The sequence below is a fragment of the Perca flavescens genome, chromosome 2 (genome assembly GCF_004354835.1).
Source record: "Perca flavescens isolate YP-PL-M2 chromosome 2, PFLA_1.0, whole genome shotgun sequence".
In the NCBI taxonomy this organism is placed as follows: Eukaryota; Metazoa; Chordata; class Actinopteri; order Perciformes; family Percidae; genus Perca; species Perca flavescens.
The window spans coordinates 12476068-12490946 of NC_041332.1; the positions used below are offsets into that span (position 1 = coordinate 12476068).

The 14879-nt window shown below is 40.5% G+C and overlaps 2 protein-coding genes across 3 annotated transcripts in view; one reads left to right on the forward strand and one right to left on the reverse strand.

Moving 5' to 3' along the window:
• Positions 1–190: 190 nt before the first annotated feature.
• On the reverse strand, positions 191–12158 carry sh2d3a (SH2 domain containing 3A). The gene is made up of 15 exons (XM_028593773.1): positions 12045–12158; positions 9878–9917; positions 9625–9741; positions 8721–8864; positions 8054–8364; positions 7845–7930; positions 7200–7319; positions 6104–6261; positions 5791–5982; positions 4446–4607; positions 3178–3293; positions 2499–2670; positions 2278–2389; positions 1505–1690; positions 191–688 (listed from the first exon to the last, which is right to left on the reverse strand). Exons 3-15 carry the CDS (start codon positions 9718–9720, stop codon positions 495–497), a joined length of 2049 nt encoding a protein of 682 aa, XP_028449574.1. The 5' UTR covers positions 9721–9741; positions 9878–9917; positions 12045–12158; the 3' UTR covers positions 191–494.
• A 130-nt stretch (positions 12159–12288) lies between these two features.
• vav1 (vav guanine nucleotide exchange factor 1) overlaps positions 12289–14879 on the forward strand; it is a 32708-nt gene continuing 30117 nt past the window's right edge. Inside the window, exon 1 of one of the 2 annotated variants that reach the window (XM_028593738.1) lies at positions 12289–12347. The gene's annotated coding sequence lies outside the window, so the exon portion shown is untranslated. Of the gene's footprint in view, positions 12348–14300; positions 14319–14879 lie in introns of those variants that run through there. The other variant, XM_028593748.1, reaches the window with a different exon arrangement.

The following is a 14879-nucleotide window of genomic DNA, read 5'->3' on the forward strand; positions in this document are numbered from 1 at the left end:
ATGTTGATCCTTAGGAATCTTAGGTATCAAACAAGTGGTGTGGATTGATAAAAAAGTAGTCTTGCATTACCAGACCTTCCTTCACAGTGCTGCGGAGGAGGGTCTGGCTAGTCCACATAGCATCCCAGGATGGGAGAAAATCGTGCTCTGGTTTATTGGCATTTTTTTAAACCAATCACAATCATCTTGGGCAGTGCTAAGCGCCAGACGCAGTGGCCCAGGCTCTCTCTCCCCTTTCCTGTCTTCAGCTGTCCTATCTAATAACGGTCCTTTCCACAGTAAAGGACTACCCATGGTTTTACACATTCAAGATATGATTTATTTCATAAGTTAAGTTGTCGCTTGACAAGCTTGAAAGTGATCTTTTCCTTTTTCAGCCTTAGTTAACGCAATACGCCGAGGCTCGACTAAAAACATTTCACTTTCATTTTTTATTCCTCTTGTGAAGAAAGCTGCTGATTGCACCTCTCACTTAGTGAAACAGACCCTGGGGCTCAGGTTAGAGGGTCAGCTTGTTGTGGGGTGATCTCCGCGGGTTCCAGTTTATCTGAGAGGACACAAAGAATCTTGTCAAACTTCTCATAGCGCTCCTTTCTGTCAGCCACTGCCCCCGACTGACCCCAGAACAGCCGCAGGGCAAACTCAGTCCGGAAAGCCTCCAGCAGCTCAGGGACTGGCTCCCAGTTTCCTGTTGAAGCAATGTGACGGACATCAGATCAGATACCACGCATGATGTCATTTCACATCAATTTCACAATGTACACGTCTTTTTTTTTTTTTTTTAAGTATAATATACGTTTTACTTTTGCTCTTCCTGCCAGTGCACATGTTTACTCTACGTTACAACAGGCCTCATGCAAGACCCACTCATATGAACAGATTTGTTGTATGTTTTCTCATACTTTGAATGTTTTTCTTCGGTACAAACAAAACTCATCAGTTGTACAGAGAGAATGTCTGCCTCTCTCCACTCGTTTGACATAATTACAGTATAATGGCTTAATCTGAATGAATTTCTTACAGAAATCAACTCAAATACAAATAACTATATATACACTGCAGATAGCGACTCAACTAAAATAAATTTGTGTAAATGTAAGACTGCCTTTACCATATCATTGTCTTTGGATTGTCAAATGGAGGTTTGACAAAAACAAATTTTATAATTGGCAATTTCTACAAATCAGTAATTGTTAGGAAAGTCATCTTTTTACTGTTTGAAAAAAAACTTTTTTGTGAATGAAACTTGCCCAAACTGATTATGCAGCATTATGCAGGGCCATGTTTGTGTTAATTATCTAAACTCCCAAACTCACACCTCATGAACAGCCGACATTCAAGATATTTACGACAAGTTTTTCGCAGTTAAGAGAGTTTGGTGAATGTGACTTGGAGCAGACAAAGTAAAAGATTTAGGATAAGAATACAGTAATGTCCTTGCATGATACCCATTGTGTATATTAAAAGAAAAGGACACTAATGTACTGTACGTGCGTGTGCATACCTGTGAGCAGAGTGTGTGCGTGCTGCTGATAATCATGTGCATGCAGCGCGGCACTGCGAGCTGATTGGAGGACATTGTAGAGGAGCTGACAGCCTCGCTCGCTGTTCTCCACCGGGTCGTCCCCCTCCATCACCATCAGCAGAGGAACCAGGTGTGGCACAGCTATGGGACCTTGGACTACAGAGTCTACAGAAAGTCATATGAACACATAAGACTCAATGCAATACATTCACTACTTAAAAAATGGTTCACAGTGCTAATTATAAAGCACTTGTTTAAACCTGTCTAGTGCAACAGTTGGTTTCTTCCCTGGAGCTTCACTCAATTAAAAGTGGATTTTACCCATCAAAGTTTTTTTTATAGGTATTGTGGAGTACTACTGCACACAGTATGTTAAAATGTTGTATAAAGATTTTTGTGGCTCCGGAGGAAGCCTCATGAAGTCTGATAAATTGTCGCAAGTGATGAGAGAAGATCAATTTCACCCGTGACTTTTCTCTCTCTCTGTTTGATTTTATATTGGAGACAAAAAAACTGACTGCAGCTTCCATCGGTTGTTCTGTAATTCAATTTCTTTTACACCTCAACAGCCGATACTAGCACTGAATTTCATCTAATTTCTTCCTTTTTTCTAAAGAAGAAGAAGCCCTAAGCACTTGCACAGTAGCACACCTTTAGCTGTTTATTTGAAAGAATGACATCTGAGTTTAGACAAAAGCATCTGCCAAATGAATGTAATGTAATGCGTCTCTGTCTTAAACACCACCACTCACCGTCTCCCTCGTTTAGCAATTTCATGAAGGGTTTGAGTTTCTTCTCAAATAAAACAGCAGACTCTGTGTTGTTTCTCCTCAGCGCTCGCCACGTCATCTCCAGTCGCGTTATCTGCACATGTGCACGCACAAACAGACCAAGAGTGTTGGAAAACTTCAACCACTTTCCATTTGGCCTTAGTTTGCATATAGCAAGCATACATTTGTCACAATTACACCACCTGAGGCATCTCCAGAGCCTTCATCACGGCTGAGAAGGAGTAGAGGTTGTGGGCGCGTTCTTTAAGGGCCTGAGCCACTAAGATTAATTTATGTAAAACAGTTGCCCTCTGGCTCAGAGTCCCTGTGCAACCCAGGATGTCCACTGCGACCCCCAAAGCTATTAGATGATGCCTACAAAAAAAAGAGAGAGATTAATGGATTAGAGGTTTGAGTTAGCAGAAGACTGAATAAAACAGTAGGTGGGGGACAATTTTCTCACTTCCCATTGGTGTGGTGAGTCCACCCCGAAACAACAAAATGTGAATGGAATTGTGTGGTACTCATAGAATTGAAAAATGACATGTACAAAAAAAGCAGCAACATTTCTGTACACAGCATCACAGTTACTCTGGATAATCCACAATACTACCGTTTACCAAAGAAATAGTCCCCCTTAAAACTGTTAAAAGCATTTTCTGTGTATTATCCATATTGATGGGGGACTGTGAGTAGAAAAATATGTGGCTGTCAAAATAGTTTTCCAATACTTTTGGCACCACAAACAAAATTCCATTCACATTCATTGTTCGTAGTGAAGTCAGCGATCAAAGATACCTGCTGGCTAGATACCACTAGGTATAAGTGTTATATGGGTGAACCAACTATTTAATTTATACTGTATGTGTGAACTGCATGTACCTTTCTAACAAATCCTGTCGTAACTGGCGTCCGTGTGGCAAAGTGACAAGCTCCAGCCCTGATCCAACTCCCATAATCGTCTTCTGCTCATCAGTCACGCCAACGATGCGTGCTACCTGCAGCACAACAATGACAGATCAATGGCCAGGGCCTACATTTATTAAACAACTAAAAGGCAAATTTGGGACTTAAGCTAAAGATACAGTAGAAGTAAAAAATCCTCACTTTTACTCACAAAGCTGTTAATCAAATTTCTAACTAAAAGAAAATACTTAAATACTTAAATGAATGAATATAATAATAATTTATACTTAATTAATCTCGCAAGGGAAATTACAATGTTTTCACTCTGTTGTTAGAACACACATTACACACAGGCCTGAAATACAAAAACACATACCTCAGTACCTGCACAAATGGTGAGATGTCAGAGTGACAGCTTGGCTTGGCAGTGTCCAGGAGGTAAACCAGTTACCAGTCCACCACTGTACTTTGGTCCATATGGGGACTTGAACCAGCAACCCTCCAGTTCCCAAACCAACTCCCTACAGACTGAGCTACTGCTACTCTAAAAGACGGATCCAGATGTCTCTTAAAGGAACACGCCGACTTATTGGGACTTTAGCTTATTCGCCGTAACCCCCAGAGTTAGACAAGTCCATACATAGCCTTCTCATCTCCGTGCGTGCAGTAATGCTCCAGTAATGTTCCTATTTACATGTTGTGATTTGTAGAGTCACAGCGTGTACACAAAACAGCGTAACATGAGACACAGCCATCTTCTAACCGTAAACAAGCCAGGAACTATATTCTCAGCTTGCTGTGAGCATATCACTCCGCCAAAGTACTATATTCTTCCACCTAAGAATATAGTTCCTGGTTTGTTTACAGTTAGAAGACGGCTGTGTCTCATGTTACGTTGTTTTTTCTACACGCTGTGACTCTATAAATCACAACATGTAAATAGGAACATGTTGGCGTTATTTTGTCACTTTTTCGGAGCAGTAGGATTGCTGGAACCATTCACCTGCATGTTCTGTGCTGGCCTGATGCCGCTGGAGCCGTCAGACAGCATTACAGCACGCACGGAGATGAGAAGGGTATGTATCGACTTGTCTAACTCTGGGGGTTACGGTGAATAAGCTAAATTCCCAATAAGTCGGCGTGTTCCTTTAAATTGGCCATATGTGACTGGTGTACGAAACAAAGTTAAGAACACACCCTCTAAGACATATTCTGGATTGAACATAGAGAACATTGAGAGTTACCTGGCAGTCAACACTGAGCATGTGCAGAGCGGTGGTGTCGGGGTTTGAGCGGTTGAAGAGCTCTTTGAGTGCCAGCAGGACGGTGGGCTCAAGAGGTCGGTTGTTCTTCGGCAGGAGCAGCGACTCAAACTGATCCAACTGGAAACACGAAACAGACTCCACCTGGGTTGGAGTAGGAAGGATATTACAACGTTAGTGCACATATTTATTCTGAGGCTGTTATTTCTAAATAATAATAAAGGTTATAAAGCACTTTTCAAACAGACATGGCACAGGTTAAAAACAAGGATAGGATGAGGAATCGGATAGATGCTTAGATTCTCTCAAGAATGTGTCAGCTTTAAAAATGGGGTACATATACATATATATATATATATATATATATATATATATATATATATATATATATATATATATATAACATGACTTTAGGAAAATGCAAAGTTTACTTTGAGGCTGCTGTAGTTCCAGATATAGTGTAGGTCAGATCGCTAGATACACTAATTTGCAAGATTATAATCCTGATCAGATACTCCTAATCACCATCTTTAAAATTGAGGAATATTTTAGGATAAAAACTACATCCCTTTAGTTTACACCTTTTGAGGATCACACAAGTAGCTTTGCATGTTAGAATATTTTACTACAAATCATTTACACTTTATTTTCTGTTTGATAGGAACATTTGCAGACTCTTGAAACTTGCTTGAGTTGTGTAATCAATTAGAATGAATATTAAGTCTGCATTTATCTTTGTCAATGCTAAATTACTGTGAAAAACAAAAAACTATTATATTAAATTATTTGGTCAATAAAATGTTAAAACATGCTGTTTTTGTCTGACCACAAAAGCATTAAAATGTACCATTACAGAAGATGATGACAAACACCAAACCGAAGTTGGAAACACTGGACTTTTGGAATTTTAGGAAAAGATGACTAGTAGCTCAATATCTTTTTGTTGACGACTAAACATTTCAGCTCACGGTAAATCTTTTTAAATTGCAGATTGATCTGAAAATTTGGAACTGCTTTGCACTACAACAATACGCAACTTTTACAAAATTGAATGCAGACCTGTCAGCTGCCATTGATTACACAACTCCAACAAATTTCAAGAGTCTGCTTTTCATATTATGAGGAAATGAATGGAAACCAATTGACAATGGAATTTGAAAAATTAAAACAGTACAGCATGTATTATGTAAAGTATACTGTACATGGTTGGAAATCAAAAGGCTAACGCTATTGTAATCCTTTAAAATGTTGTATTACCTTCATATTTACTTAAAAGTGAAATGCAAATGTGAAAACTTTACACAAAAAATATATAATTTAGACAGACATGTGGCTTTTCAAAATGCCAGTCTTCCACTTCCACTGTCTTCCTCTCCTGCGTCAGCGACAGCTGTGATAATGCTTCTCTCTTCTCTGCCTCCAGAAAGCCAAAGGAAGTCTCAGTGAGGCGGGCGCGGCTCTGCCACTTCTCCTCTGCACGCAGTCGGTCCACATGACCTTTCCGTTGGGACTCTGGCACCTGGACAAAACATGCAGACATAAACTCTCCATAGAGGATTTGCAGACTAATTTCCACAAATAAGAGAGAGATAATAGAAAGAAAAAAAAACATGAAAGCTGAGACGTGATGGGGTCTTTACCCGGATGACCAGCTCATCGTAGAAAGAGGAGGGGTCACCGTCCTGGTCTGTGGGTGGGAGGGGGATGGCATTGCCGAAAAATGCAGAGACCCTGAGAGGTTTAGGAGGAGCTCTCGGGTGCAGCTGTCCATCTGAACCTCGCAAAGTTACACCACCACCTGCCGGGACGGAGGAGGGAGTTATGTGTCTGTGTCATTGTCTGTCTCGATATTCAGAGAAGGGGCTTTTATGGTACTTGAATCCTTTACTTGGCCCTGACCTGTCACTAGCCCACTCTGTGTCAAACATAAAGCCCATAACCAGGATCTTAGAAATGCAAATATATATATATATTTTTTTTTTTTTAATGTACCGACTTTTCAGTATTTCTTATAGTTGAATGCTTAATGATATTTTCTGCTAATTACATTCAAATGGTATAGTTCAGAAAATTGATATTTGCTTATAAACTCAACTCACTAAACTTAAATAACTGTGTCTCTTTTACCTGTAATTAGTACTTAGTAGATTAAAACTTCCATAGAAAAAAGTATATTGAATATACAGACCCTTAAAGAAAGCGTTACCGTTTAATTTCCCAACATGAAGTTCTTAATCCCTCGCCACACTGCCAGGAATAAAATTATGGTGGTTTTATTGTGAAATTAAAAAACTTCCTTCAGGTTGTTTAAACCCACAATTTCCCAGAAAGATAGTGAGGACATGAACTGAGCTACAGCCCTGTCATACATGCTTTATATTGGCAATGCTTCGCTAATATGTCACTCTCAATTCTACAAGTTTTTTGTAAATAACCCCATTTAAATATGCAACAGATGCAGTTTTGCCCACTCTCTTTCTTTTGTGTTTCTCCAAACCCACGTTGTCTTCTACAGTCATCTTCCATTATGTATACTTTTCCGGCATCTAGGTCGCAATTATTGCTCTGCGCACAGGCTATGGTTTCTGACAAATGATTTTTAAATGGGCACATTGCCTTAGTTGCAGCTTTGTATTATGACAGAGCAGAGGGTCAGGACAGAAATGTGTGCTGTTCAATATTTATGTGCCGTTTCTTTTTCAAATCGGACCACAAATAAATGAAAACGTGCGTCACCTGGATAGGAGGGGCGTGTGTGTCGTGGTCGGGGGCTCAGCAGGGGTTCGCTGCCTGTGCGAAACACTGGGGAGATGGGGGCGGGGCCAGAGTCCTCCGACTGAGAGTTTTGTGGAACACCTGGATGAGGAAGAGTGACAGAAGGAATTTAAAAGATAAACAACACAGTGCCGTAGGATTCTGTGTTTTTCTGTGTGTTCTGATGATGGTTTTGCTCCACACTTTAACACCTCCTCAAATCAATTCTGGAGAAACAATATAGGCTGACCACAAATGTCCACTGGATGCGTTTTGCAACAATTCTTCAGAAGCCAAATATCTAAAGATGGTTTGCTGATATTTTTTTACGGCAAAGGAAATCATGAAATATTCATTTCATGTCAACTGCCAGTAAATACTAGCATTTATATACATTTACAAGTGAATTTCATGTTTCAGAGATACGAGCAGCTCTGAATAAAATAGATCTGGTGGGTAAATGAAGAGGATTGGAAAGAAGAGCCCGACATGAAGCGCCAGCAAGTCGTTCTGCTGCATGACAGCACAGTGGCTGGAATGGCTGCGGATTGTCTCCGGCAGCTGTGACAGAGCTGCATCCAGTGGACATTAGCGGGGACAGACACATGTACTGTATGTATAATGTACCAGGTCGTAGGTTGCTGTCAGATTGTGCAGACTGAAGCGAAGGCCTGCATCCAACGTTCTCCATGTTAGCAGGTTGACTTCCACTCCTGTCATGCATAAAATGTAGTTAATGAGAATAGTTTATTTGTATTTGTGTATGCAGTTTGTTTCACCATTATACATGTGTATGTGGACTGCACTCAAACAACTTTCAACAGACTTCCTCCCACCTTAGCAGTTGATTGACCTGCAGTGTGTCGGTGTGTCCTGAGCTGAAACTGCGCCTTATGTTGGCTTCAGTGTGTTTTTCTCTCCCTGCACCTCTACTACTACTGCTGCTGCTGCTGCTCCTGCTGCTGCTTGTGGGCTCTGCCTGACGCTCGCTTATGATACGCAGAGGAAGGGTCCGTGTGATTGGATGAAAGATCACAGCACCTGAGGCCTGGGAGATGGGCCGACGCCCGCCCACATAGAATCGGATAAGAGCGGGAACATTGTCAAAGCGATCCTCCTCAAACTGGAACAGCTTCTTTGAGTAGCCCTGTCACACAGATGGAGGCACACACACACACAATATATCAAGCAGAGCCTTTTAAAGGAATAGTCCAACAAAAATCCATCCAAAACAAGGCACTGAATTACAAATATAAATTTATTTAAAAGATTAAATCATTTTGTTTGTTATTTTTCCGATTGACAAATTGTTCAGTCTAAAATGGTCAGAAAAGAGTCCCCAAAAAATTGTCTGTTCCCAGTGACAGTGATAAAAAACAAAGCACAACATTTTTAAGAAGTTGAGATCGATGAATGTTTGGCATTGTTGCTTAATTCATTATTTTAACAATTAATCAATTATCCCCCACTTTTCGCACACTGACACACATGACATAGACACACCTTTTTGGGTCGAAGCATGACTTGTATGATCTTAAAATGCATGGGCGCATCCTTCCAAAAGCAGCTCAAAACGTAGTCGCCAGGGGCAGAGCTTGAGTCTCGGACCAGAAAGTCTCCATCCCTCTCAAACAGAGACTCTGCAGCCTGGAGACAAGTCGGCAGATTAAGTTGGTCAACATTATAATCTTCATGACCGTAGGATTTATTGCAGGAGTGCGGTATTAGACTGCATTAGTTCCCAGACAGTTAGCTTAGCTTGGAATAAATACTGGATACAAGAGGGAAACAGCTAGCCTGGCTCTGTCCAAAGATAACTAAATCTAAACTAAGTCTAGCCCTGCTGAAGCTCACTAATTAACATGAAAAAACAGCTCAAGGAGAAGGAGGTAATGAGCCGGAATATTTCAGGGTGACAACAAGACTCCAGGAAGTCTTTTTTTTATGCTTTAGTGAACTTTAGAGGTGCTGGTTTCCCCCTGTTTACAGTGCTTATGCTAAGTTAAGCTAAGCTAACCGGCTGCTGGTGTAATAATCAATTGTACAGATGTGAGAGTGGTATTGATCCTCTACTATTTCCAAAGCCAATAAGTGCATTTCCTAACTACTAATCAATCTAATTTGATTAATTAGTGTGTATAGAAATATACTTTGCACATCTACGTGAGACAGGTGCGTGGTCAAAAGTTGCGAAGAAAACTCCTGCACACTGTCTAACTTGCAAAAATGTATATTGTTTAAAAGATTATAAAGATGGTCTAGTACCGAAACATTGCTTACTATCTAACTTTATATATTTTTGCAAGTTAGATAACATGCAGGTGTTTTCTTTGCAGCATAATGTATGCGTATAAAAATGTTTAATTTAAATGTAAATGCAGTGAGAATAGTATGGTCCATTGAGCACCTCTCGGCTCAGCGGCCCGTGGTACCATGCATGGCTTGTCGGGTCGTCAGTACTGAGCTTCAGCTCCTCCTCCAGCTCCTTTTTTATTAAGTCCATGTCTCTCCGACCGCCAAACACCTACAACCAGACCATAGTTACTCTATAGCATGTTTTCTGTGCTCACATTTTGTATATGCAAAGGTATGAGGGAAAAAATGTATAGAAAAAGAGGCGACTAGTGAGAGACAGAGAGGCTGTGTGCTTAACCTCTTACCTTCAGCTGGCTGAAGTATGCGCTGACACTCCTCCTCTTGCTGAAAAACAAGAGAAGAGGTGATATGAAGCTATTAAACTCAACCCCAGGGAGCCACAGATGACGGTGCCATGTTTTCCCTTTGCACATAAACAGTACGAGGATGGAAGGCCGCTGCCAAGGTCTGGATCTGTCATTAACACCACAAAAAATTGAGGGACTTTCAATAGCCTGCCTCTTTTTCCTCCTTCCTTCCTCCTCAAGCTTCCACCTTCCTGCCTCTGTAAACACAAGGCTAACAGATGAACAGGTCAGAAATCTCAAAGCAGGGCTCCCAGCCATCTTATGAACTAATTCCCATTCTAGTAATTCTACATCTATGCCTGCCTCTGTGTGAACATGGCTCAACAATGTGGAACAAATTGTGTGTTCAGGGATTGCTGGAGGGATGAACACAAACAGTGAAGTGATGTTTTCTTGTTTACCCTGCTTTCACACTCAATACAACTATTAACATCTACCGAAGAACATCAGACACTCTCTCTCTCTCTCTCTCTCTCTCTTTGATATTATGATAGTTCAGTCATATATAACACTCCTGCAATACGTCCTACTTTCATGAATGCTATAATGCTTAGCTTGAAATGGTTTCAGAAGGTGTTGATTCAATGATATTTACACCACTTTGATTGGATGTGCCTATGACTCCCATGTGACTCCCTACGACTCCCATGGGACTCAATGACTCTTGTGTGACTATCGACCCCTCAGGTGTCAACACCCACCACAGGTTAAATATCTGGAACCCCCCACTCAGAAGGCTTCTTCAAAACTGAAGAAGCCTTTTGGATGAGAGGCGAAACATCTTCAAGAATTTTTAGCGAATCCATTTGCATTTGCTTATGAGAGAGAGTTTTAAACTGTAGAATGTCCCCCAATGTTGTTAAAAACTACTGTAGCTATTAGCTAATTTCCCTTAGGGCAATAAAGTATTCTCATTCTGCTACAACCCAAGGTTGTGTCTTGAAATACCACTGCACTGTAACTTTTATTATCGTATTTTATCTTCTATTTTTTTATATTTTCAACTGTTTTAACTGCTCTTTAATGTTTATTTCCCGAAAAAAAGGATGTTATCAAATTAGTTGCAAATAAACTAATTTGATAACATTCAAATATGTTCCAAAAAATTCCAAAGAATTACTTTATCGACTAATTGATTAATCGACTTATGTTTCAACTCTACTATTCTGCACTTGTATTGTGTTGCGTTTATTTATTTTTTCAGGTTTTTTTACTGACCTAACTCATCATGTAAAGTGTCTTAAAGTATCTAGAAAGGAACTCTGTAAATTAAATGTACAATTCAACAACGACACAAACTACAGTACCCACAATTACCATAATGTTAAACTAACACGTCTTTAAAACAGTTTCAACAAAAACTCTACATTATAACCTTCATAATGCAGCTTTTAGTGAAGGTATGTTGTTTCAAACTGTATTATGTTTAGCTGGGTAGGCTACTTAATAAAATGACAACTACTCTAGCTGCATATATTCACAATTAAATAATTCATAACACATAAAAACAGAGACATCTAAATAAATGACAGCTTTAAGATTTGTTGGGTATGAGCTAAGAAGGTGCAACATCCTGTTTGTGGGGCGTTGGCCCAGGCAGCACAACAGAAACACCTGTGCAAAGTGCTGCAGAGCCACTATTGAGACATGCAACCTGGTAGCACACTAAGCTATGTTTCATATTGTTTTAATAAGCCTTACCAGCCAAGTGGTATTCCTCTGTGTTACATACCTCAAAGCTAATAGCTAACGTGTAGTCGTAGGCCTATTCTTTTAATTGGTCTCGTTTGCTTTAACTTGGAACATAGAGTCTTCTGAGTGAAGATTGTGCAATAGGTAGCCAGTTGACGTTAACGGCTACAGGTAAGCAAACAAGAAATAACCTAAGTAGCACTGTCGACTTTTTTTTGTCATACGAAACACTAAAAAGACATAAAATTTAATTTGTCAGAACTAGAAATACCTTTTCAGAGGGCACTGCACACCAAAAGTTAAATCAACAAATAACAACTTTGACTAAAACGAAAGTCTTGCGTAAATTATCGTTAACGTAAAGTTCCGTTGTTTAAAACGTTCTCTTGCCAGCGGCCAACAACTGTCCTACCTGTCTGTCCGCTTCACAGCTCGCTCGTCCCAGACATGTTCTGCGGGTTGTGGTCCAAACTAACGCCGCCAAACAACAGCTGTGGAGTTGCAGTCGTTCAAGCCGTCTCCGGTCCCTCCCAGCTCCCCCCCTTCCTTCTCCCCCTCCGTGCGTAGTTTCGGACGAGTTCCCACAAGTTCTTCCGAGCTCTCCTTCTCCCCCCGCCCCAGGCCCCGGTGCTGAAACACCGCTATCTGCCTGGCATTCCTCGGATACCGAAACCAGCCGGGCTAACACATCACCTGGCTGCAGTCAGCACATATGGTAGGTGGCTGTACAGAGTCGTAGTTATATGACCATAAATCCCACATATGGTAGGCTACTGAATTATTCTTTTCAAACGGTGACATGTCGATCTGACTAACTTGTTATAATGATCGCCCCAGCCAATCAGGGCGGAGGACCGAAACTATCTACTTCACTGAGCCTGAGCCAGATGTGCCTGAACTTGACAGCCAGCCTCCATTTACACACTCAAAATAGGCTACTTGTCAGTTGTAAAACTCAATTATGTATGAAAGGAAACAACTTTTACAACAAAAGGGTTGGTTCACCCAAATAACAAAAAAACATTCAGTATTGTTTCACTACCTCTTATGCTAGTAATTAAATCATTCGGGGTTTATTTGCAGTGAAAAATAATACAATTCGACAGCAACATCTGGCACAGGTCTGGAGCCCTACCCCAAGCCTCTGAACATTTCTTGTTGGCAAGTCAAACTGTTCAGTCCAACGTAGGGATCTCTGATCATGTTTTCTGCTGTTGATCACAATAAAATTACTTAGTAGTAATACAGCTGCACAGTGCAGGCTTCAGTAAAAATGTAAATATGTTTGACAGCTGAGTTGCTCTGCTTTAAGAACATATAACTTGTACTGCAGTGTTGTTATATAATTCCTTATATCGTACAGCTGAAAAACTATTTTATTAAATAATCAACAGAAAAATAATTGCCAACTGTTTTGATAATCTATTAATTGTGTACATATTTTTTCAAGCAGAAGTGACAAATATTCCCTTGTTCTATATTTCAATTCTGAGAATTTGCTAATTTTCTTTATCCTACTCCATTATAGTAAACTATAATCTTTAGGTTATGTCGTGTTGCGGACAAAAGAAGCCACTGGAACTGGAACATTGTTTCTGGAAAGACAAGTTGCTGTTGAGGTTTTCAAAAGTGATTTTGTTCAGTGCTTTCAGCACAACAAACCAGATCACATGAAACCAGAAATATATGCATGCTTTAATTGCACGAGGGATAGAGTGAAAATTAACATGTCTTTTTGTAATTTAGGTGAACTGGCCCTGTAATGCTAAAAGTCCGCCCAAATTAAAGTTCTTTTTAAAGGCCGACCTCAACATTAACAACTTCCAAACACACACACTGGCCTTTGTCACTCAGTCCATGACCACTCACTGGAGGGAAGTATGACATACAGTATCAAAGTCCCAAGGTGTGATGTTTATTATGTTAGTCATCAAAAGGCAGCTGTTGGTCAATGGAAGTAAATAAAGTAAAGATTATAATGCTATTTCATATCCTTAAAGGATTCATTCATATTGTCTAGTGCAGTGTTTCTCAAATGTTTTCATGTCAAGGACACCTTAACTGACGCAAAAGAGATCACGGACCCCCATTTGATGCTAAATTGTCCCGGGGTCCCCCACCTGTTAGGACTTTAATCTTTTAGCTGTTTTATTACAGATAGTGTATGAAACCCATGATCCAAATAGTCATACATTCTGTCATTGTGTTACTTATGGATGGAACTGTGGTGAAAATCAATTATTCCTTTTTGTTGGGGACCCCCTGGAACTCCCTCAAGGACTTCTTGCGGTCCTCTGGCCCCTCTTTGAGAACCACTGGTTTAGTGAGTACAACTACTTCACCTTATAAATGCTCACATTTTAAGAGACAGTAGTTAATTATTAGTCATGAACCTGGAGAAAGTGTGTGTCTCACACACACACACACACACACACACACACACACACACACACACACACACATCCATTATGGGCCAGCTTACCTGCGTTTGCTGTCCTGACCGCGCTCCGCCTCACTGATAGTGTTGTCCTCGTTCAGGGGGCGGAGCTGCGAGCAGGAGGCGGAGAGGCGGTTTTTTTTATCAGCTCGCTGCAGGCGGGGCAGGACACTCTGACGAAACAGATCCTTCCTCGGCTTTACCTGAAGGAAATGGAAGAGACCCAAACAGTTTGCGTCCTTGTCACAGGTGATGTCTACTGTTTTTTGATGCTATGTAAGGCCTAGTGCTAACCAACCAACTAAGCCCCCAAACCCGCTATACCACCCATAGTGTCCTATTTATTTATTTACAAATGTACATAGGCCTACTGTAACTTTGCTGTAACTGCTTTCCTAAGGATTATTTATTTTCAGGAGTGGTCCAGATCCCTGCACGGACCTCGGACACACAAATTCAGCCACTTCCACCACTACGTGGGGCTATAGCAGAAAAAAACGCGTTTGGCCCTATAACTCCCAAACCGTGCATCGCACATTAAAAATACTTGTATCCACGCGTTCCCTGAATTCAGCTGAATCTCCTGATATAGGCCACATTTCCGTCTATACTTTTATGCGCGAAAAATCACGATTTATCATAAACCTACTTTTTTGAACTCCTCCTACACAATGTAACCAATCTGCACGAAACTTGGTACGTAGCATCTCCAGACCGACCTGACAAAAAGTTATCAAAAGAATTTTTATAGGATGAAAATTGCGCAATTTACGCACAAACTAGCTAGCTACAAAAACACAAACTTTGCCA

Excerpts from the sequence above, each read along its gene's own strand:
- sh2d3a (XM_028593773.1), bottom strand. The coding sequence starts at position 9,720 with ATGGACTTAATAAAAAAGGAGCTGGAGGAGGAGCTGAAGCTCAGTACT. Across the intron at positions 8,365-8,720 it reads TCATGCTTCGACCCAAAAAG|GGCTACTCAAAGAAGCTGTT; the intron begins GTGTGTCTATGT and ends TCTGTGTGACAG. Across the intron at positions 3,294-4,445 it reads TGCTCAGTGTTGACTGCCAG|GTAGCACGCATCGTTGGCGT; the intron begins GTAACTCTCAAT and ends GTTGTGCTGCAG.